Genomic DNA, 24447 nt, shown 5'->3' on the forward strand with positions numbered 1-24447 from the left:
TTTGTGCTTTAATTATTATACAGCTTTTTTTCTTGAACATTTCTAGCAACAAAAAAAAAATACAGCCCATAAATCATAAGTGATTTGATGTGTCTGTTGTTGGAGGGGGATGTGAAGTCAAGGGGGTCGAGTGTTGTCACTCAGCGCGACGGCTGAATCAATGGTCCAGTGTGGCAGAGAAAAGACCAGCAGAGCGCTATTGATATGTTTAACAAATTAGCCCTGATGACGGCAGGTGTGATTGTGAGCGCAGCTCTGGGGTCAGCTCATCATATGGTGGCTAACAGACACGATATTGCTGTGTGTCCTGATCTCTCCATTCCCTCACAATGGCATTAGGGGCACCCCAGGGAAATAAAGAGTCCCACTCCCCTGTCCCCAGTGCTCTTCAAATTAACTCCCCAGAAGGTTAAGCTCCCTGATTCATAATTATTCAAGCCCACCACCACCACCAGCCCTCACCACATCCACTTCTCAACCCTCTCCCTCTCTCTTTCTGGCACTTCTCCTGAGTGGCACTTGGCTTTTTGTGGGAAAGCCCAGGAATTAGATTAGCTAAGCCTGACCTGCAAACGTACAGCCAGATGACGGGAGCGGGATTGGACTTGATCTCTGCCTGTCTAGCTGTCTCTCTATTCAATCTAGGTGTCTGTCTCTCATATGGTGTGTTATTGCTTGTGAGCGTCCCTATGGGTGAGACTTTTTCAGCTGCAGCTATTCAGCTATTGCATATATGGCTCTCAGAGGAGCGTCCAGTGTCAAGAGTACATCTTACTTGCATGGACATGATTTGAATGATACAAGGTGCGATTGGCCTTCAGTTTTACCTTTGTGGGCTTGTGACAGTCTCAGTGCTGGCCTGCTTTTTAAATAAGTGCCAACACCAAACAAAACATTCTGACTGTTTAGCAAAGATAGAAAGGAGAGTCTCTCCACCAACTGTAGATGCAGTGGCAGAACAGTCTACACATGACTGCAGTTTGAGGTTCTCTGCTTTTAGCGTATTATTTCTTCTTAATATCTATGATCTTAAGAGGAATTTTGGCGGTCAAAAGCAATGCACTCGACTGCTTTTAAAAGCAGTTTCATTTCAAATAAAATGCACCATGATTATCCATGGTTTTTCAGGAATTTGCTTGTTCTGAGTTCACTTAGACTCTGTATTTCACTGGAAAACAAAATTTCTGAGTCAAGGGAGAGAACCTTAAATCCTGAATGTTATAATGAAGAGAATTTAGAATACAAGTGTCACGAATGACATCAGAGTAGCTATAATATTGAGGCCATGCAAAATCAACCATTAATAGTTGTCACAGTTCTCAATCAGTCTAGATCTTACGTGGAGGAGCCATGCACCTCTGAAGTCAATTGGGTTCCTCTGGAGGCCGGGGTAATGTAATGAGGGACCACTCTGACTGAGGGCCGGGCTCCTTTCTCTACAATCACATAATTAATCTCCTGATTCTAACACTCACCATGTCATGACAGATGTGTTTGTGTTTGGTGCATAATGGTGAAATGTGCTGTGCTTTCCACATGCCTCTGTTTTGGAAAACGGTTATAAAAGCCCATTCCTTTACAGCCTACAGAGGGTTACATACAAAACAACACTCCCTTTGGGCCCTATTAGGAGACAAAGAGAAACACACACACTTCTCAAGCAGGTACCCTAATAATATGTCGGCAATTTAGATAATGACTGGGAGTGAGATAAACTGAAGTGTGTATTACAGGTAATTGGATCTGCAGTTTGCTGGCTACCTAAGCATCTACGGGGATGTGTAGTGTGAGCTAACAATGGGCACTAGGAGATGGTCTGTTAATGATAAGCATTGTAAGGCTTTCTAGCATATGCAGTAATAGTGGCTGATTTGAGATATTTTATCCACCCACATCCACGGACATCATCAGAGCTCGAAGCGAAGCAGAACTGCCCTGGATATGTGGCTCTGGACAAAGCCGACTTTACATCGTTTCTCCTCAGATCCCCGGCTCTCGTGAGCACGTCCAGTTAGTCAGAGGATGACAAATATAACACCCGGGGCCGTCAGAATGATCAAGTTGAGAGAGTTTTTCTCTCCAAGGTGAAGCCTAGAAAAGTTGGAGCCATAATGAGAGTTGTCAAGCCTGTGAGGTGAAGCGTGGAGTATAGAAAGCGGTGGGAGCAACGCAAAGGGTGCCTTTAGGGACCTAGAGGGCTGGATCTCCTTGGCCTTTAAAGAGATTACCTTGGCAGTGTAAGGAGCAGGTCTACCCAGAGGGTTTAGGGGGAGATAGGCCAACCAGCCCATTACCAATACTACAGAGGACTTTCACAAGCTTCATTAATAATCTGATGATGAATCACTACTTTAATTGGACCTTTATAGCTGTTGCCTAATCCCTAGTCCCATTTTCTCAACTCCATCAGTAATGGGAAGATAGTTTGTTTTTATTTCACATGGTAATCATTTTTTTTAATTGATTACGCTTTTGTTACTTATTTCATGAAGGATGGGTTAGATAACTAGTTGGATAACTAGATAACACTTTGGTTCATGTGACGACTCTTTATAGAAGCGTTCCTTTCTTTGCAGTCTTTGTTTACATATTTCCATATGGTTCAAAGTACTGTCTGTTTTAAGACTACACACAGGGTCAGATTTCTCCCACTCTTAATTAGATGAGGGATGGTCTAATTAAATCAAATTCATTATCCTCAGCTCTAGAAATCAAGAGGCTCTATTGGAAATAAGGTTAGGCTCCCCCTCATCCATCATGCCCTAACTAACCAATTTACAACCCAGCCTTTTGCATGAGGCATTATTACCTTGTCATAAACACTTACCTTTAAAATCCTCGAATCAAGCTGTGATATGCTAAGCTTTTATCACATTAGTTTGTGCTACTGTGTCAGCCTCTTTCTGCCTAAGATAAAGTAGGCTGCTGAATAATTATATTAGCCACATAAGGCGGAGACAGTGCAAACGACTGCTATTTAAAGCTGGCTGATAATTCTGGATAATTAAGACATAGTACAGTTCCTCACACAGAAGAGGGATCGAGGGCTTTTCTGTGTTGAAACAATGAAAAACAGAGCAAACAGCACTGTTTGTGAGGCTTTATTTTTTAAAGCAAAAGAGGCTCTACAGACTGAAAAGCATCACATTTGTCTGTGAAAAATTCCACCTCGGTTATGTCCTCTGCTTTGGCTGAATGTAAGTCTTAATACCATTAACTATACACTTGGCCACACTTGGTCTTATTCCTGCAGCTGTGAGGCACTCTGAAATCCATTGTCTAGGAAACACAAAAAGCTACCATCATGATTATTCTGAGCTCAACTGATCTATCTGAGGCAATGAGCCATTCATCATATGGCTTGTCTTTGATATTACTGATGCCCAAAATGATTAAAATTCTCTATTTTAATATACTGTTGCAGCAGTGTTTCACACTTTAGATCTTTGCATATTTATATCTGATTATTGCAGTTTTAGCACGCAAATAGTATGGTAAAGACGTTAGAATGCTGTTGCTTAAAATTTATAACAGTGCACCATAGGGCCACAAGCCCTTTAAATGCCGCTTGGTGTTGGAGCCATATTCTGAAACACATGAGCCCTGTCCACTGATCTGTGTTGGAAAGTGAATTAGTAAGCTCCATTCTAAAGCCAGTGATAGCAATGGGCTGAGAGCAGTGATTTGTTGGCAGTGTATATTACAGCCCCAGGTCAGGGAGGGAGGGATCAGAGAAGCGCGTGTGTGTGAGGGATAGGACAGGGGGCCTTATCATTCAGTGTTTACTCACAGTAAATTGAGTTGAAATAATAGTCTTTCTCTGAGGCCAAACAATGGAGCAGGCTGCGGGCCGAGGGCCCAGGCTGGTGCAGAGCTGGCCTGCGCCACTTCAAAATGAAAGACAGAGCCCGGGGCCATGGGGGGGGGGGGCCTTTATGTGGACGGCTACACCAGTCACGGAGCAGACACCCCTCTGACAGACACCTGGGTAAGACAACGGGGAGAGAGGAGTGTGGAGCTGGGAGCGGGGGGCGGAGGTTGGTGGGGGTGGAGTGATGAGGCCTCGGGGCTCTGTCATTAGGTTGGTGGTGGAAAGGAAGATGACTGCCCCGAGGACAGAGGAGCGACAGGTCCCGGTGGGACAGAGACCACAACCTCTCATTCCCCTGGGTCTGCACCGGGACTGGTGGGACACGTCGGTCTGTTAACACCCACCCCCCCCCCCCGCTTCAATGTGCTCACATAACCTCTGGCTATGGGTGAGCTCCAGGAGTCTAACCTGCAGAGAGAGTGTGTGTGTGTGTGCGTAAGCACCAGAGAGGCAGAGGCTGAAAGAGAGAGGCGTAGAGAGCATATCCATGTAGTGCAGTGACCCTCCTATGCCATTGTTTCTGGGTGTGTGCACTTCAGCTGCAACTCAGCTCTGCCTCTTCCCCTTCATTTATCATTCTGTAGCATAAAGTGCTGCCACGGCATTATAGAAACAGCTGCTTTTTTCAGACAACCAGAGAGAATGGGCTGCTCCCCAGCACACAAAGACACTCCTGGCCCTAAAGAGAGTGTAAAATTGGTGGGTGAATACAAACCTTTTTCCTTGCTGAGAGGGCTGACCACGGGTGTCACTGTGGCGGCAGACATTGTCATTGCAACTGAAGACAAATAAGGATCCATATCGGCCCAGTCATGTGTACAATGAGTGGCAGGGGCACCAGTGAGATTGACCTTGTTCACAGCCAAATATGCATAACTACAGCTGCTGCCACATCACGCTCTCTTGAGAATTCATATGAGGCTGTTTAACCAAGCCTTGCATGTATGAATCGTCCGAGTTGAGGCGCCTGAATCTCTCTTCGGTCCAGTACAGCACACTGTCAATTTATTGAGTCCTGAGCTTAAAGCAAAGGGAAAACAAACCCTGTGCTCTTTTAGGGGTCATAATGCAGTCGCTAAAGGGCTGTGGTAAGACCACTGAGCTGACTCGAGGTAAGCGCCACAGGGCCATGCAGATACACTGTCGGTTGGTTTGTGGAGAGACCAGACGTGCCGTGCCATGCTTCATCATTCCATTCTGTGCCTTAAAGGCTCCACGTGGAGAAAAGGGAATTTTGTCGAACCTGTTCTCTTCCAGCTGGAGAGATGAGATTTTACACTCCGCCAACCACATGACAGAGAAATGCTCAGTGTGTGTGTGTCTACGTGTGGGTGTGTGGGAGAGAAAGAGGAAAGTAGAGAGAACAAGCAGAGAAGGCATCAGACAAACTCCTCTGCCAGACCTCCTCGGGCAGAATGCATACTTGAATACTTTAAGACATGAACAAAATAGTTTCACAGTAACATTAGCTGCTACGATGGAGAGAGAATTTCCCTTTCAAGATTAAACACACAAACATGCACATACACAATGCAGGGTGCAGCAAGTCCAGACAATTCATTTATTGTTCTTTTGGAGCTATTTGTACCTAGTGTGGAATGTTTATCGCAGATTACAATGATGAAATTATCAGCAGAAATATTATGTACTGCAGGTGTTAATTTTAAAGCTAACACTAAGAGTAAACAACACAATTTTGTTATACATATTTTGGATATAAGAATGAGCATCCCGTGAAATTGTGTACGCATGACCATGCATACAGAAACCACAGTTCTGTAAGGGTTAAATGACGAGTAGCATCGTAGAAATAGAAATATATATGTTAAGAGTAAATTATTTGATAGTAAATTTGTTGAGTATACTTTTTATCAAGTATTCATAGCCTTTACGTAAGTAAAAGTAGCAATACTGCACAATAAAAAAAAAGAAGAAACTCCTGCGTTGAAAATGCCATTTGAAGAAAGATGCATCAGTAGTTTAAAGAAAATATACTTAAAATAAAAATAAAAATAAAAGTGTTCATAATTCAAAAATATAGCCCCTCTGAGTCCTATATTATACTATTGGATTATTAGTAGCATTGTACTGTACTTGGTCAAGGTGGAGCTAATTGTGTATGCTGTTTGGTGGTTTAAACAATGCACCATGTTTTATAACCTCATCATATGTTTTGTATTTCAAATCTGTAAACTAAATAGTAACCATAGCTGTAGTGTATAAAAAGTACAAGTTTCCACTCTTAATTGGGGTGGTGTAGAGGTTTAAACTGGCATTAAATGGAAAAAATTTAAGTCAAGTACAGGTACCTTAAATTGACTTAAATTAAGTGAATCTATTAATTTCCATCACTTGTCGTTTATTGCCAACACTGAGGGTAAAACAACACAGTTTTTTAAATATATTTTTCAGATATAACAATTATTGGCCTTACATCTGTGAGTGTATGTGAAAATATTGTACAAATTGAAACCATATTTGTGCAAGAACTGAACATAAAGTCCAAGTAGCAGAAATCAGTCTAATTTTAAATAGAAATAAATATTACTATGTTAGAAAAACGTGTACTGTATGTGAACGCCGCTTGCTATATTTTACAGTCTCAATCTTCATTTCATTGCTTCCAAACTAAGAGAGACCCATGGCAGATAAAATGGGGAGCACTTGGCATTTGGGTGAACACAGTGTGATTCTTGAGTAGTTTTTTTTTCTTTAATTCTCCTTCTATAAATTCATCACTTTTATGTTTGACTCCCTCAGCCAGGCACTCTTACGTCAAACATAATAGGATAGACTATATAAAAAAAAACAAAAAAACATGATGATGATTCAAAATTTTTCTTTCCCTCTTGACACAAAGCCCCCTGGAATTTGTAGGTGGTCTTAATAATGTAGCTGATGGTCTTTAGTGAAACAGCAGGTTTTTGGTTTACTCTGCAGTGTATGTGCGCCCCTCTGTCTGTTTGACACATTCCAACACTGCACCCCTCTCCAAGGCTCCTAACTACCAGCCAGTCGCCATGGTTACAGCCATACATCCATGCCAGCCCTTCACACTCAAAGACATATTTGTTTGGCTAGTGTAGCTACGTTCCCGACAAAAAAACACAGCTTTTTAGCATAACACCTGCTAATCTTGGGATTTAGCTCTTTGAAGAGGATTGCTGATCAGAAATTCAAATATATTATTTGAATGCTAATCTGAATGTTAATCCCTGCCCCCCAGGTCTTAAAGCATCCTGTCTTTCAATAACAATGTTTATTTTTCATTTGCTTTGCCTTTTTTCATTTTCTCTCACCCCCACCCTTCCACCCCTTATTTAGATCTATAATCTATTCCCTCAAGGATAATATAGGTGGAGCCATCTTTTGAAATATGTGACAATTTGAGAGCATGATAACTTGGATGCTCCTAGAGAGACAAATTATTGTTGTTTGTTCTGGTGAGAATTTAAGTTGCTGGTTAAGGTTTTCTGGGGTGAAATTCTTGGTATCAATCCTGCTTAGGTGATGTATCCTACCACAGTCTTTCAGACGGCACCATTTTCTTATTGTCAAGATCTAATCTCAGCCATGTTTTATTTTACAATTCTTGATATCTTCTTTAAAATTTCTTCATCCCAGAAAAATGAGGGTGAATATTGTGATATCCATTTGTCCACTCCGTGTGACTTCAAATCTTTTTCTTTTTTTTTTAATTTTTTGGCACCATTTTCATCATATTTCTTGTCTATTTTCCTCTCTATTTCTTTGCTATTTTCCTAGATGTTATCTGCATGGCTATGTATCTGTGTGGCTGAATGTTAGCAGGAGACGAGTGGGTGGCTGATCTGCGTGTTTTAGTCTGGATAAATAAATGCCAAGAAAAAACGAATAAGATAATGAAAGACAGACCAGACCATAACATATACATCCTTATAAAAACTACTACTGCTTATTGACATATCTGAGTAGTTAACATGGTGTACATTACTCTATAATTGTGTACTGTATATCCTCATCCACTCTGCAGACTTTTATCGTGCTTGGTGTTCTTTTGAACACATCTAAAGCGCTGACTTTTGTCTTGGTTAAGACACAGGGACAGAGAATCAAGGGCAGCAGGACCACAAACACATGAATCCGGATCATGCGAACAACGTCTAATTCCTGGTTGCCTCACATTCTCTCCCTCCAAACTAATTTTGGGCTTAGACTGAATCTCTGTTAAGTAAACAGAGCCCCCCTCATCCAACCTGCCTCCATCACAATGATCACTAGATCATCTCTGCCCATTAAAACCCAGGCAAACACTTTACTTCACACCAATATACTAAAGATTGGAGGAAGAGAAGAAGGGGGGAGACACACAAGTGCTTTTTTTCAATCTTTCCCAGATTGTCTCTCTTTTTCCTTTTCTACCTATTAATCCAGTATCTTTCAGGCCTGGTAAACTCCTCAAGATGGACATTGCTTGGTTCAGGGTGGAAAGGGGTCAAGCTCCACTGGCCTCTGCACAGAGCTGTGGAATTTTTCATTAGTGCACAGCTGGGTCACAAGTGGCTCCAAAGCCGTCTTAATATTGTGTAGGCCCACAGATTAGGAGCGGAGAAAAGAAGCCAAAGCGTGATGCTCTCCACCAGACCCTGTCTTTGCATATTTGCAGACTTGTGCTTTAGAACACCTCATATTACTGTTTGTTTTATTTCTTAGACCCAGAACCTCTGGGTCAATAGTAATTATAAAGCCCTCCAATCCAAATGTTGTTTTTTAACTATTCCAGCGCTGAATCTGTAAGATGAGTCCATTTATGTTCTTACAATGAAGAAAGTAAAGTATCTGAGCGTTGGTCGAAGCTTCTCGCACTTTTTCACTTCATGATTTAATCTAGCCTTTTTTGAACTCATTGTTATTTGACATGACATGAGATCATAGTTGTTTTTATTTCTCCAAAAGTGATATAAGCACGGTGATTTTTAGTGAACTCCTCAGTCAACCTCTCTCATAAAAAAATAAAAAAATAAATAAACAAACCTGTGTATCTGTGGGCAGTTATAGCCAGCCATAGCTCTGTAACATGTGATAGCCATTACACTTATTGTAGCCATCACTCTCTTTTCTCTCCCAGCTCTTTCAGAGGCGGCAATCACTCGCAGTGGCTCCTCAAGCGGGCCAAGCCCTTAATAGTAGGCTCTGCTCCACCTCGCGCCGATTAGCTTAGAAGGGTGGAAAAACAGACACCCATAGAATTATTAAAATATATAAAATGGGTGCACACGATTTTAATGGGACCTATCCAGGCATTGGTTCATTGCCTTTACAGGTACCGTGCTGTAAACAAGTCAAATTTCCAGCAGTGATGGCCCTTACAAACAGCTTACTGGAGTAACGAAAGGCAGTGCAAAGTACTTTAAAACAGCCTTGTAATTCACAACCTCCTAATTTATTTCTTCAAGGTTCAACTCAACTTTGATAACAGGTAAAAAATATTAAGTAAAATAGTCAAAATGAAAGAAAAAAAAGAACCATACATCTCTACTGTCACAATTTCCTCACTGATGTCATTGCACAGCGTTTGCAACCGTATTGTTTGTTCTGAGCTCTAAAACAGAGCCTATATGCGATGTTGCACTCACTTTACATACTCAGGAACACCAGCTGTCCAAATAGCATCATGTGTGCCTGCCTACTTACTCTTGTATTTAAATGTGTACTTAGCCTCCTCTATTGCCCAATACACTGTCCTTTTCACTCCATGAGCTTTGTTCTACCTGTGTGGCTGGGGAGGATTATTCCGATGCTGTTTTCCCAGTGACACATTAGCAGATACATGTGAAGGAGAAGCAATGGCTCGCTCGACGCTGCAAGATAATTCTCGGCGTACCGCTGTTGCTTTCAGAGCTTTGTATGAACACGCAGTATTGACTGTATTTAGCGTGATGCATTCACATACCACCCTCTGAATAAAATACTGGCCATGAGAAAAATTTGCTTTAAGGGAAACGTGTCAAATAATTATGAAAGATATATGCACGCTATTGGCATGTTTTTAGACTCTTGCAGTCAATTAGAATACACATGAACACCACATTCCTTCTAAACTGTATTCCAAGTGTTGAGTAATCTGTGAAACACACAGCCCCTGGAATGAGATCATTTGAATAACCACTTAAGGGTTAGGATTTCTTTGTGCAGCTGTGCAGTATAGCGTTATGTACAGATATGACTGAGATGTCTGGCTGGCCGGGGACTAGTCGGAGGAGCGGCACATTCCAGCACATAGCAGCTCATGCTGCCGTAGAAATTAAATGGCCGTATTTATGTTCACAATAGCGGATGTGTGGGATAGATGATCCTGGAAACACTGCACTCCGGACTAACTGTAACCAGCATCTTTTTATAGATTCACTATGGCTCTGTTCAGCAGCTATTACTAAGTGTGTTCCCTCTGAGATGCAGGGCAGGTGCATATGCATACACTAACACATGGAACACGACTCGGCTATTATCTTCGCTTTGCCAAGTGCAATCAGCTCGTCTCGTTCCTCCCCTGTGAGCTCGCAGGCAGCCAGGGCTCCGCTTCGGTGCGAGGAACAAGCAGAACCCCGTGGCCAGAGCTGTGTGATGAAGAAGGCACCTTTGGGCCATTAGTGGTGTACACATCTCCCGTTAATGTGTTTTACTTTTACCTGCTGGGAGTTTAATTAAAAAACAAAGAGCCTCAATTTAAAGGCCATTATTATGCTAATGTAGTAAGCATGAGATGGTGATTAAGCAGCTTTTAGAGCTGACTGGAGCTGGCCCTTGGGAGCAGAAGGATGGCACGTTTTATTTGGCTTCATTACTCTCCATGAATCTGTGCTCCAAAGAGAAATGCTGATACTATGAAACAAGGTCAGCTACTAAGATCATTTATGCAGACAGTATTATCACTACCACTTTTTTGCACTTTACTACTCATGCGGACTGAAAGTCTGTCCTAACCTCCTTTTAATATAGGAAGAATGAGTGAGGATATGCCTTACCCGGATTTATTTAAGTATGCAAATCCACTGTGTTCAAGTGCACTGTTCTTTTGGAATCTACTTTTATCGTCAGTCCCTCTGCAAGCAATCAAACACTTGTATTAGCTTAATTCAGGTAGATATTTTTAGGCCAGTGTGGTCAACATTTAGTGTCTGCTACATCTAGAGGACAACAGGGCCATACGTACATAACAAAGTAATTTTCATGATGTTGAGACAAAGTTGAAAAGGTTTGCCTTCGTTCATCCGTGTGTAGCGAAACATCTGGACATCAAATGTTTTCCTCTTTGACCGAAGCTCTTGATACTTTTGCTAAGAACCAATTTTCACATACTGAGGCATGTCTCATGAGGTGCTGAGAAGTGGCTGTTCAACAGTTCGGAGACCTCTGCTGCCTCTTTGAGACAGATCTTTTTGTTGTCATTCCAGACAACAAACAGAACAAGATTCCACCTGAAAATTTGAACAAGAAATGAGTTATTCATTAAATGCAGGCATTGTTTTAAAAATTGCTTTCAGGTATGTGAAAACTTCGAAACAGTAGCTTGACACTTTAAGAAATACCCTTTTTTTTGCCATGAGTTAGATGAGAAGATCATAGTAGATCAAGATAAATATTAGGTTTCAGCAAGCAGCCAGCCAGCACCTCCAAATCTCACTAATTTACACGTTGTAGCTTGTTTGTTTAATCTGTACAAAAACCAAAGTGTAAAAACGACAAGTTGAGGTTTTGAAATGGGTTATGTGCCAGACTATTTCTGGTTACTTAGCTAGTTTTAGAGGTAGGGGAGAGCAAGGCTAGCTGTTTCCACATTTCCAGCCTTTACACTAAGCTAACCAGCTGAACTTATATTTACCAGACGGATATGAGAGAAATGTTGAACTATTGCTTGAAAGTTTTAACATGCCCGTTTTCAGCCGACAGATATGAAAGTGGTTTCAATCTTCTCATCTAACTTTCGGCAAGAAAGTGCATTTCCCAAAATGTCGAACAGCTTTTTTTTTAACTCTCACATCTGGTTAAAAGCAAAGAAACCTTACAATTTCTAATTTGATCCAAAATGTAGCCAGTAAAAAAAAACAACTAGAAAATATCAAGCGTGCACAGCTGACCGACTGCTCCACATGCCCTTCATCCTGCCCGGAGGCTCTTGTCTGACCTGCCTCCCAGGCCTCATCTCTCACCTCAGCAATGATTGGCACGGCCACAGGTTTCCTGCCCAAACACGAGAGCCCATCTTCAAAGTAATAGCTTACAGCTGCTGCCTGGATAATCCTCATCCCCTCTGTCTTTGAAGGGATGCGGTGACATAATAGCCCAGGCTATTCTTCACTAAATTGTTATGGTGTTGTTCAATAGCAAAAGGGGAGTAGGTGAGACTGTTGCACGTGTTGCTAAATGTAGCATGATTATCAAGAGCCATAAGCAGCTCCATACTCTCCCTAGCTTCCCTGTCTCTCTTATTCTTCTGTCTTTCTTTTATCCCACCCAGTCCTCCTGATGCTTATCACTGCGGCAGAAGCATTAAATGTAGTGTCTGTAGAAGGGAAATCATTGGCAACATGTGGTGAGAGCTTAAGATGTTGTCACACTTTAAGTTGCCTATAATCTGTTCAAAGGGAGAGTGCATAGTTCTCCAAAGTGCCTGGAAAAAGGGGGGGGGGGCAGCAGAGAGGGCGAAGTCTCTCAGCTGCACTTGGCTCGGCTGAGGTGTTCATCAGACAAATAACTGTCGGCCCCTGTTGGCTTTTGTCTTCTGTGTAGTGCTCTTTTTTTTTTCTTGCATTTGATAAAAACGCAGCTTGTAGTGTTACAAGCCTCAACAGTGTGACAATCTGTCTCGGGGAGGGAGAGACAACCGTAGATAACGTGAGAAAGGACAGACAAGGGATTACAGGTATGTGGACACAGGATTAAAACGAGGGACATAATGATTCCTGTGGGAGAGAGGTATGTGCTGAGATGGGCTCTTTTTTTATTTTATTTATGAGTCCAGTTCTGGGGAGGCCTGGGTAAATATTGACAGTTCTCTCTGCTTGAGATGCTGCCATTGATCCACACAGGAGGGTCTCATCACTTGATCTGTGCACTCAGGTGTGGGAGGAGGGAAAGCGAGGGCTGGGACATGGGTTGTCATGCTGGTGGTCCTCTTTGTGGTGTCTTTTATAAACAGACTATCTTAAAGGTACTGATCAGCCTGCCTCTGAGACACTGGGGGTCATGTTACCAAAGCAGCTGAATGTCCAGAAAGTGGATTTTAGGTGGATACAGGTCTTAGTGTGATGGGTCACTGGGATCAAGTAGAGGCAGAAAGTGGTAAATGATCACCTAAATCACTTTAAGTCTGATTCCAGTCGTACCTACGGCTTCTTTGATATCTTTCATATCCCCATAGAGCTTTACAGAAAGCTGCGAAACCTCCCTTTCAGCTAATGTTATCAGCAGCCCCTGTCGATTTGTTTTTCTATATATAAAATCATCATTTACATCTTCGCCTCTGTCTCCCGTTGGCATGCTGGCCCACTGGCCCGGTCCTCAAACCACTAATCAGGTAATGTTGGGGAGGTTGAATGGCGTGCCTCCCCCTGGTCAACCTTCACTGCTCACACAGTGGTGTTGTTTTAAAGAGCATTCTTTAGCAGCTGAACTTGGAAAGGTATTAAAGTGGGATTAGGCTCCTCCACAATCCACTGCTTGTGTCATTCAGGGAGTTTGTGTTCCCCTCTCCCCACTGCCACCTCCCCGCTCCTCCTCTGTTTGATTGTGGCTAGCCGCAGGAGTGGGACTGACTGTGCCTTTCAAAGGAGAGGGGTAGGGTTAAATCCCTAGTCCACTGCTCCCTGCTAATTCTCCTTGTTCCTTAGAGAGGGATTTACTTCTGCTGCCAGCTTCTCAAAGGCCTTCTCTGCCCATCCGAAAAGTCGCCGTTGCCTTCCTGTGGAGGTGTGGTTGCCATAGAAGGGGCGTCATGCATGGCTATTCCATCTGAACCCCGCTGAGAATGGGGACCGGGGACTGAAAACAGGCAGAAAGTCCGGATTAGACCCGAGGACAAAGCAGGACAGGAAGATTCCAGAAGGGACGAATAGGAATTACAGCAGCAAAAATAATGCAAAGTGACAGAGAGGGGAAATAGAAAAATAATGGCTTACAAGATTAGACTCGGCGAGGAGAAAGAAGAAAGGAAAGAGGGCTGAATGAGAATGTTTTCATCTAGATGAGAAGATTTGAGAGAGCGGTCTTAGGTGAATGCAGAGTCCAGGACGTATCAAAACCGTGCTAACAAGTAATTTCCTCAACTTTTTTGCTCTCTTTCTTAGCTTAAGCTGGCAATCATTAGCTAAACATTAGAGCTAGAGCTGGGAACTTGTCTTGACAGATTCATCACCTCTTTTCCCTGATCCCAGCATGTAACATGCTAATCCTTCTAAAAACTGGAAACAAGTCCCTGAATATTCAGTGTATCTTTGCAGACATGAGTCAATGCGAGATTTACTTCTTTTAATTTTTTTCTGATTTTTTTTTTTTTTTTTTAATTTAAAGTGTTGTTCTTGTCTTTTATTTTTCAGTGAACAAACTTGGAGGTTTGTTTAGAAGTTAGATCCAGGTTGGCAGGTCACTTAAACGAGAACCGTGCTTGTTTGAGAAACATACCAGAATATCTTTTATAAGGGATTATCCTTGAGGTTTTTCCATAGTTGAATAATAATCTTCCTAACTTATTATAATAAATGAAAGATTAAATGATTTTATGAACCCTGAGAGTGCTAGTTCTGATATCTCTGTTGTTTTGCTGCTTCAAGATGGCTAAAAAGAAAATAAGATGCTTTAGCTGCCATGTTCAGATCCTGATACAGGTTGTGATTTTGATTGTAATGAATGAAATTAGTAAAATAACCGATCAAGTGTTTGTGATGTAATTATGATAACATAAAATTTAGCCTTGCTGATTCTGCTCTGATGAGCAATAGCACTGTAATTATTTTCGAAATCTGCATAGACAACAAAAACCACACTATCTTATTTTCATTTGTATTACAACTGCTCTTACATGTGTGAACACACACGTGCACACACACGTCGTATCGCTACTCAATCAGCACCTATAACAACATTACCATAACAAAACCATCCTTTGGCTTCCCTCCTCTCATATTTACACATTATATTCATCACTATCGCTCATCCCTGTCCCAAACCAGCAGATGATGTCAATTGCTCCTCTCACTGCCTCCCTGCCTTGCACAATGAAATAGATGTTCACCACAAATAGATAGGCGGTTGCCAGCTGGCTTCCAGACCAGGGCAAACAAAGAGGCCACTAATAAATCCAGCTTTACGGCTGGACAAGATCAACCACACTCCCTGCCTTCTTGCTCCATTTAATGTGGCTTCTTCTGAACAACAGAGGACGAATTAAATGCCTCTCAGTCACCAATAAAACAATGCAAACATCTTCCTGAAAGGATATAAAAGAAGATGGAGGTGTTGTCTAGGAAATGGTGATAGAGGCGGTGTTGCACCATAGAGGCATGATATTAGACAGTAAGATGAGATATGAACAGACTAGAGGGCAGCCCAGTAGTCAGCAATGAATCATGGTCTCTGATATGGTATCTGATGCATATAGAGTATTGTGGATATGAAAGAAACGTGTAAATTGCCAGCCAATGCTTGATAGGGATCAGCAGGGTTTGGTGGTCAATGCACTAGAACATGATCCAGCCTCTTTTTTTAGATTTCTGAGAGGGTTTCGGTGCCCATGACTGAGCTCACTTGGAATGATGCAGGACGGGGCCCACCCTAGAAATTTTAACAGATGAGCTGCTGCCAAAGGAGTCCACCTCCTTGGCTGCCCAGAGAATCAGCCAGCCAACTTGACTCTTATTCCAAACCCCTTGATTGTCAGCTAAAGTAAGGCTATGTGACAAAATAAAGCCACACACCTCACCAAAGAAAAGCACTGAAAGTGAGACTGTGTAGCTTTCACTGAACAGCAACCATTGGGGCCACTAGTGACAATGACAAGATAAATAGTAAATGCTTAAACATAGTTTAACAGTAGCACAAGAGGAGAGGAGTTATCAGGTCAGTAAACACACTCAGTAATGTGAGTTACACAGCAATATCAACCTTGAGTTTGCTAGGATGAGTTAACATTAGCCAGCATAAGATACCGGTCATACCAGACCAAGAGAGGTTGTATCTGCAAAACTCCTGAGTGTACTGACTTACTTTGCATTACTACTAGTACTTTTCATTTGAAAGAGAATGCATTGTTGCCCAAGTTGTATAGTTCCACTTTAAAACTATAATCTGTAACTTTTGCTGAACAGCCGCCACTGCGGCCACAAGTGGCAGTTGTACTGGTAACGAAAAAAGCTAAAACATATCGTAATAACAGCAAAAGTAGACAAGAGTCTTGAAGTCAGTGAATTACCCCAATAATGTTAGCTGCACAGTATTATCTATCTGAAGGTTGCCAGCATTAGCCACTGGTCATACCAGACCAAGTAAGGCTGTATCACCAAACCCCTGAGTATGTTGAACTGTGCAACAGAGCACTTCATTTCTTATAAATGGAACTTTTCAGATATAAAAGAATGAATGCTCTGTTCCTTCTTTCAGAAATTACACAGTGTTGCTTTAAACAACAAACTTTTCCCTGTCATCAACACACCTATAATCATCCCTTTTTCTCGTCCCGCAGGTTGTTTGCGACCAAGTGCAGCGGTTGCATGGAGAAAATCGCGCCCACAGAGTTTGTGATGCGCGCTCTGGAGTGCGTCTACCACCTAAACTGCTTCTGCTGCTGCGTGTGCGACCGTCAGCTGAGGAAGGGTGACGAGTTTGTCCTGAAGGAGGGTCAGCTGCTGTGCAAGATCGACTATGAGAGGGAGAAGGACTTACTCAGCTCGGTCAGCCCGGATGACTCAGACTCAGGTGAGCCCTCTGCACCCTCTCACACAAGAGTGCGAACAACACCGTGGTGCTATCATGGTATGGCACCAGGGTGTTGTATTCTGTGTGCTCTGTTCCATCACAGCAGTAGCCAACATAGACATCCTCCATGATGAAAGTGAATCTTACTGGTTGTAGCGCTATATCATCAATATTAAAAGAAACAGTCAGTATTAATTTGTCCTGAAACTAGTTGCCAGACATCTGAGATTTTTCAGAGATCTTGCATGCAGCCCAGGCAATAAAATGTTCCAACACAGCTCCATCTGCAGTTTTTGAATGGCTGATTTTGTAGCATTCTAATTCAAGCGGGGAGCATAGGTTTATGATACAGTAGGAAGTGGAAACAGGACGAAGCCAAGCCACCCCGTATTAATGGCTCTTCGTGCGTGGGCAGGATCTGGTTCTGGAAAGAATTAAATCACTGTATCATGGTGAGTGACAGAGGGATTTGGGGCCTTTCTACAGAAAGCCTGCGCCTCCACTCTTATCAGCTCTAGTGTTCCTCGCCTATAGCCTCCACACACAATGAGGCATCTCGCCAAGCCTCACTGTTCACAACCATCTGGCTCACATTTAGACATGCACAAAAGCGGAGAATTTGTCAAATACATCTGTGCCTGTGTCAACTTTTGTCAACTTGTGGGAATATTTGCTCAGCGTCTTCCTCATTCGGTTGTGTCCCAGTGTATCGCGCAGGCATGTCTTTTGTGCATGTCTCCAAATTTCAAGATGGAGAAAATGTTGACATGAACAGAGGTTAACCTCAGCATGTGGCAGAAGAAATTTAGGTTTTCAGGGGAGAAATGTAGATACATATCAGAACCAGATGACAGGAGACACTGAGCCATCATGTGTGTGTGTGCCTCCCCTTGCAGCCACTAGACCCCAAAATCATTAGGGTTCGTTAACAGCACTGCTGCTTCTGGTGTGCAAACACTTGTTTTCATCCTCACATGGAATGATAATTGATGTTTCTTTTAATTAATTGATTTTTTTCCATGTTATGTTTACATAGCTTTGTGGCCTTTGTGGTAAGTAATATTGAAATGCATGGGTCCCTGCAGAATATTAGCCACTTAGTTGAATTAAGTGGCGTATTTCATACTATATGTCATCTCACATTTTTTCAGCCAAGGTCTTACAGTTTCAACTTTTCTAAAAATGTTAGTAAAAGTAATTATAACTCATTAATTTGCGTTAGGTTAGTATATGGCTGTTGCCTTCTAACAGGTTTTACATTGTTTTCATGCATTTTTCATTACAAAAATTTTCATGATCATTCCAAAGAATTGAGTATTACTCCCTAAGTAATGAATAGCTCTGGGAGAGTATTGAACACGTACTTGTTGTTTGTGATGCCTTCAAACAGCTAGCGGATTTTAATCTAAAAAATAAACCCACAAACATATATTAAAAAGCTAATAAAACCAAGTTGTTATTTTGTTTTAATGGCACGTTGTAGGCTAGAATCATAAACACTCCAACAATATTACTACCCAAAACTGTAATATCTTGCTGCAGCTAGTAAAAATCTAGCAATCCTTATATATTTTGTCAATTTTTTAAGGTCTAAAACAGAGCAAAAATTGCATTTTCTTGCTGTGTCGTGGGAGCTGCATTTCTCATATGTACTCATGTTGGCTTTTTCATGTTGTACCTAATGTAGTATTCTTATCAGAGATTGATTTAGTGTAAATCAGACAAAGCTGAGTGCAATAAATAACAAGTGACACAGTGTCCAGTTCAATGACAAATGTGCATATTTCATCTGTGCTCTCCAAGCAAGAGCCATAGACTTCTATAAGTCTAATCATACATGTGGCCCTTTCCTTTTGTAATAAATTAATAACAAAGTATCAAAAACACATGTGTCTCCTTTGATTTGCACTTGTGGTGTGTGAATCTCCTGGAATAGGGAAGAGCGAAAATATATTTATCAGCAGATTGTCACTGAGTAAAAGGGTGTAGTCAGTTCAAGCTTGTGTTGACAATACAGAAAAATGTCTCTTTCTGCAGAGAAAAGTGATGATGAGGAGTTGGACATCAAGCCGGAGAAAGGCATAGGAGGCCAGGGGAAGGGGGATGATGGGAAGGATCCCAGGAGGCCCAAAAGACCACGAACCATCCTGACCACTCAGCAGAGACGGGCCTTCAAGGCTTCCTTTGAGGTGTCCTCAAAACCCTGCAGAAAGGTAAGAAAAATCTTAAAGAATCTGCTACGACAAAGTAAGGAGAATGTAGCACTTTTTTTGAAATATTCTCTGGTCTGCATTTGGAGTAATGAACACATGGAGATATAGATTGCCGACCACAAGCCCTACAGTAGTTTCACAAATAAAATTCTCAAATTAAAAAAATCTCCCCGACCTCAGAGCTGAGCTTTGAAGTGGCAAGCAGCATTCTGTTCTGTGTTAACTGAGGCAGGCTGGTGTAACGCAGTCCGCCTGCATCAAATGTCATACTGAGATAGGAGGACTGCCTCCATATCCCGGGCCCTAAAACAGGCGCTGCACCCGGTCCAAAGCTTTGAAGAGGCAATAACCAAGAGGTCCAAAAAGACCACTGCATTCATTCAACGTTCACTGAAATCAAAGAGGCAATGTGCCTGTTAGGAAATGTGGCAGATACGTTAAGGAGGCAAAGGAGTTCATGGTGTTGTGAAGTCTTTTGTTTTCTCTGTGTGACGCTGGAAATCTTTTGTCTGGATATGTTCAGGTGAGGGAGACGCTGGCCGCAGAGACAGGACTCAGTGTTCGGGTGGTCCAGGTGTGGTTTCAGAACCAGAGAGCTAAGGTGAGAGCAGCTAACGCAGGATAAAATATATTTTGTCTCTGAATACAGCAGCCTTATTCCATCTTAAAGTCCAGCTAATAAATCACCACAACTATGTGTGTTAAGTTTATCACTGCATTCCTTTCACAAATGCAAAAAAAAGCAAGGAGTTGCAACTCTAGCTCACTCTTGCATTAAATGTCTACGCTCTCCCCTCATCTGATTATTATCTTGTGAAAACCTTTGATACTTGACAATGAAGTGCACTCAGATACAGATTTTATGCAGTTCATTCGAGGGTGAACGGCGAGGAGCATCCTTTTTAAATTAAAGAGTGCATGTTAGTTTTGGGAGTTCCTCACAACTTTGACTCCTTCGTTTCAGATGAAGAAGTTGGCAAGAAGACAGCAGCAACAACAAGAACAACAGAATTCTCAGAGACTTGGCCAAGGTACGATACTGTACATACCCTCCAGACACAATGGAGGCTCATTGTCTCAAAGCTCTTTTTCAGGGAAATTTTTAGCGGCATGTTTACTGCATTGCAATTTCTTTTCTCATTTACATTCTCTGAATTTTAAAGTCCCCTTCCACTCAAAAACATGTTTTGCTTATTTTTCTTTCACCTGGACGTTTAACTTTCACTGTGCAACATGATGTGCAGAGTTCTGACACTAGAAGGCTGTTTTCACATTCATCTGCTGAAGGGGGTGAAGTTTCTCTCTGCTCGCCTAAAATCTCAGTTTAAGACGCGTATGAGCGGGCATGATTTTGTGACATCACAACTAGCCAGCCAATCACTGTCCAATGTGAAACATGTTCATTGATTCTGGATTTTTTCAATGAGGGAGAGGGAGTAGATGTAATTTTAAGAAGTTTTTAACAAGCTAATTGAATGTTTTTGCACAAAAAAAAAAAAACAGAAAAATTGTTAAAACAGAGAATTTTTACATGTCATAAAACATGTCTGCTAGGGGTCTTTAAGTTTTCTTTGTATCATAGCAATGTATTATTTTAAATGTAGACACCAAGCTAGTTAGAAGCTGTACATGACTACTTCTTTCTGGTGACTTCTAAACATGCCTGCAATGCCATGGTAAACACTGAATCAAAAAAATACGAGTTTATCCAATAATTACACTGAATAACAGATTACAAATAGGTCACTGTATAAACAAGAACATTTCACATCAAAAGAAAGTTGGAAATTCTTAAATGAACGGCAGACGTCATTTCACAAAGGCACTGCAAAGGAAAGTGCTGAGGGACGGGCTCCAGTGATGAAGCCAGAAGACCTTTGTGTCCCTCTCTCCAGTCAGTTAGCCAAGAGCAGTGTTCGGGAAGGGAATTGTGGGAGAAGCCCGTGGAAAGACTACTTTAGGTTTACTACCAGGAAAGCAATCCAGGTTATTGTGGCTATTTCACAAGTACCAGACTCCCTCTCTTGTTATCATTATTGTAGGGTTTTTTTATTCTGCAAAACTGGAAACTCGGATTCAGGTGAGCTTGTGAAATTCCCAGGTCTCAAAGGGAGTCTACAAGAAAGAAACATGTCTCCATTATCAACGCTTCCGTCATCGATGGTTTTCCCCTTTTCAGCCCCACCTTTCTGTGTGTACCCATCGTGCGAGGCGGCAGTTACAGTCTGCAGACTCATCCCAAGTTTTTTTTTTTTTTTTAAATTACATTTTCTGTAATGGTTTTCCCTGTTTGTTCTCATTGCTTTGTAGAGGTGATGTCCAATCGGATGGAGGGGATGATGAACTCCTTCACACCACTGGCTCCGCCGCAGCAGCAGCTGGTCGCCATGGATCAGAACGGTTACAGCACAGACCCGTTCCAACAGGGGCTCACCCCCCCCCAGATGCCCGGGGACCACATGAACCCATATGGTGAGCATCCACCTACCCCCACCCCCTCCAGCCATTCCCCAAAACGCCCACTCCTGCTCTCAAAACGCACACGTGCCTGTCCCTTGATCAACCTCATAGCTCCCCAGCGTGGGACATGTGTTTAGGTCACAGCCCTCCTGATTTAAGCCGCTCACAGAGACGTACGAGCAGCTTCTCCTCCCACATGAGATAACACAAGCTTTCTCATAAGCTAGCGGGTTTTGAAGTTCATTTTCAAATGTCTTTAATATGGTTTTAACGCTCCACCTCCGGTTCTGAGACATGCCCCGTTACTGATGATGTTTTCCAATGTTGGTAAAAACGTGGTCAATGTGGACAGCTTGAGATAAAGTGCGATCCCAACAATGATGGAGGGTTGTGTGAGCTAATGAATCAGAATGGGAAAACAACAAGTCTCAGATTTCTGTGTGATACAGGGAAGAATTAAAATGCAAACACGGAGGGGAGAAAAAAAAAACAGTCAATCAAGTGTTAGTCCACAGGATGTAACTGGAATAACACATTTCAGAGTGATGTCCTCAACAAGCCCCAAAGGGACCATTTCCTGAAGTTCATAACTTCCTTATAATTTGCCTCCATTTAGTTCTTCTCGGTAGTAAGAACCCAAATCCCCAGTCTCATCACTCTCCTTTGGTTTGGGGAAAAGAACAATATTGGCAAGGCATTAAAAGATATGTCTCAAAACACTGTCCCCATTTTGTGCAACACTATCATTAAGATCCAGAGTGTAATAAAGTTAACTATTCCCTCTAGAGAAATAACATGTTGAGGTTTTATGAAAGGCGTAAGCAGTTGCTATTAACCAGATCTTTTAGGAGGATGCCCCTTGTTTACATGCTCCCTCATAGACTGCAATTGTCCCAGCGAGGGCAGCAAAAAGTGAGCTTTGATGATATCTCACAAAACAGTTCTCACAATTCTGATGACACACAACAGCAATTTCTCAAAGTGACTATTAGTAATTATGATTTCCCAATGCTGCTATAAATCTCACATACAAGAATACTGCATTGATTTCATAGTCAGAGGTGGGTCCTGGGTTTTTTGAATGACGCCTCTGCCTCCCGGATCCTGATGTCAATCTTTGTAACGTCTCTCCGCAGGTAATGATTCTGCTTTCCATGACATAGACAGCGACACGTCCTTAACCAGCCTCAGTGACTGCTTCATGGCATCGTCGGAAGTCAACTCCATGCAGGCCCGCGTGGGGAACCCCATCGACCGCCTCTACTCCATGCAGAACTCTTATTTTGCGTCGTGAAACAGAGGAGTGAAAAACATCAGCACAGAATAAACTGCCCATCTCAACCTGAAGCGCGATGGCCAGGAGTATCTACACTACGGACACGACAGAAGAAACACCACCTTGCAGTAGCTCCTGGTTATGTGCGGAAGCTTACTCAAAGATAGTAAAACCACTTGTTGTAGGACAGTGAAGATTCCTGGGGAAAAAAGACTTAAATATTGTTAGAGATTATTTGGTCGGATTGCTTTTCTGTCACAGAGGATATTACTCTTTTCTTTGTTCACTTAAAGAAAACAAGTAGATATTGAAGCCACTGATTACACACCCTAAAACCAAATAACAGTGAATTTATACAGTGCATGATCAATTGTAAACTAAAACTTTTTGTAAGCCCTCCCCTCCCTGGTTAAGATGTGGTGTTTGGACTGTTTCTTCTTTACACTACATGGATTTCCATGTTCACCGTTAGCATTTTGATCACTTTCAATAGGTTTAGATATTGTGTTAATAGTAAATAGGTGCAGCATGTCTGCAAGAGTGACTGTAAATTTGTGTATGTATGAGAGTTTGTGGTGAGAAAGAATTGCTTAGAGAAGAAAAAAAGTGGAGAATTTGGTGGACAAGTAGGATCAGTGAAGTGTAAATACTTTCCCCAGGCAAATTGGATGTGCATGTTAAAAATGGAAAGCATTCTATTTATTTAACTATAACAGGCTCTTGAAGGTACATATTAAAACTGAAAAGCTTTATTTAAAAAGGAGAGCATTTTTTTGTTGCGCAATTAGTGAGCTCATGAGTGTCACAACTCATCTGTATGCCTTTTTAATATGAAGATTAACCCTTTTGTTTTTTTTCTTCAGCCAAGCTGTAAATGAGCAATGTTGCTATTTATTTCGTACAGACCATAAACCTTTTGTTGTCATTGTCATATGTGCATTCTCAAAATGTTAAAGTTGCTAATTGACCAAAGTTGACTGGTTTGATGAATAAACAATGTCTTTCTCCTGATAACATTAAATAAATGCCATTCAGTGATCATTCACATTCGGAACATTTCAAATATCACCTGCTTCAGTCTCCGGCCTTATACAAGTATTCTCAACCCATGACATCAGAAATCCCATGACTTTAGTCTTTGGTCCCTGATTTCTCCTCTAGCGACAAACTACAGCAGAACTCAATACATTCCTATGGCTGTACTTTGTGTTTAGTGCTCCTGTAATTAGCAAGTGTTAGCATGCTGCCACGCTAAACTAAGATGGACAACATACCTATTAAACGTCAGCATGTTAGCATTGTCGTTGTGAGCTGGTTAGCATGCTGATGTTGGTATTTAGCTGTGCCGAAGCACAGTTTCCCAGAGCCATTAGCGTGGCTGTTGACTCTCTGTCTTATAAATAGACAACTAAACTGTGAGCCCATCCGGTTTATTCACCAATCTCGGTTGTTTTTTGACTTATATACACCTTTCCAACGTATGACTTATCTGTAAGAGAATGAGGACACTGAGGCAGGAACATGAACAGAGAGGGTGAGGTTGGAGTAAAGTTCAGGTGACATACCTGTACAGCTGCACGACTAGAGAGCGAGCCCCACCTATAACCTCAGGGCTTGTCGGGCGGCTTTTTGGAAGTACCATCTGGGTGCTCCTTCATCTCCCTGACAGCTACCCAGTG

The 24447-nt window shown here is 42.0% G+C and overlaps 1 protein-coding gene across 2 annotated transcripts in view; it reads left to right on the plus strand.

Annotated features, from left to right (window-relative positions):
• The window catches only part of lmx1bb (LIM homeobox transcription factor 1, beta b), a 57403-nt gene extending 33642 nt beyond the window's left edge, over positions 1-23761 (plus strand). For both annotated transcript variants that reach the window (XM_040154344.1, XM_040154343.1), the window contains 6 exons: positions 16587-16819; positions 18857-19032; positions 19556-19633; positions 19997-20063; positions 21343-21504; positions 22629-23761. In XM_040154344.1, the coding sequence (XP_040010278.1) occupies positions 16587-16819; positions 18857-19032; positions 19556-19633; positions 19997-20063; positions 21343-21504; positions 22629-22786 (874 nt within the window). In that variant the 3' untranslated portion in view covers positions 22787-23761. The remainder of the gene's footprint in view (positions 1-16586; positions 16820-18856; positions 19033-19555; positions 19634-19996; positions 20064-21342; positions 21505-22628) is intronic.
• Positions 23762-24447: the final 686 nt, after the last annotated feature.

This window comes from Xiphias gladius, chromosome 19 (assembly GCF_016859285.1).
Source record: "Xiphias gladius isolate SHS-SW01 ecotype Sanya breed wild chromosome 19, ASM1685928v1, whole genome shotgun sequence".
Taxonomy (NCBI): domain Eukaryota; kingdom Metazoa; phylum Chordata; class Actinopteri; order Istiophoriformes; family Xiphiidae; genus Xiphias; species Xiphias gladius.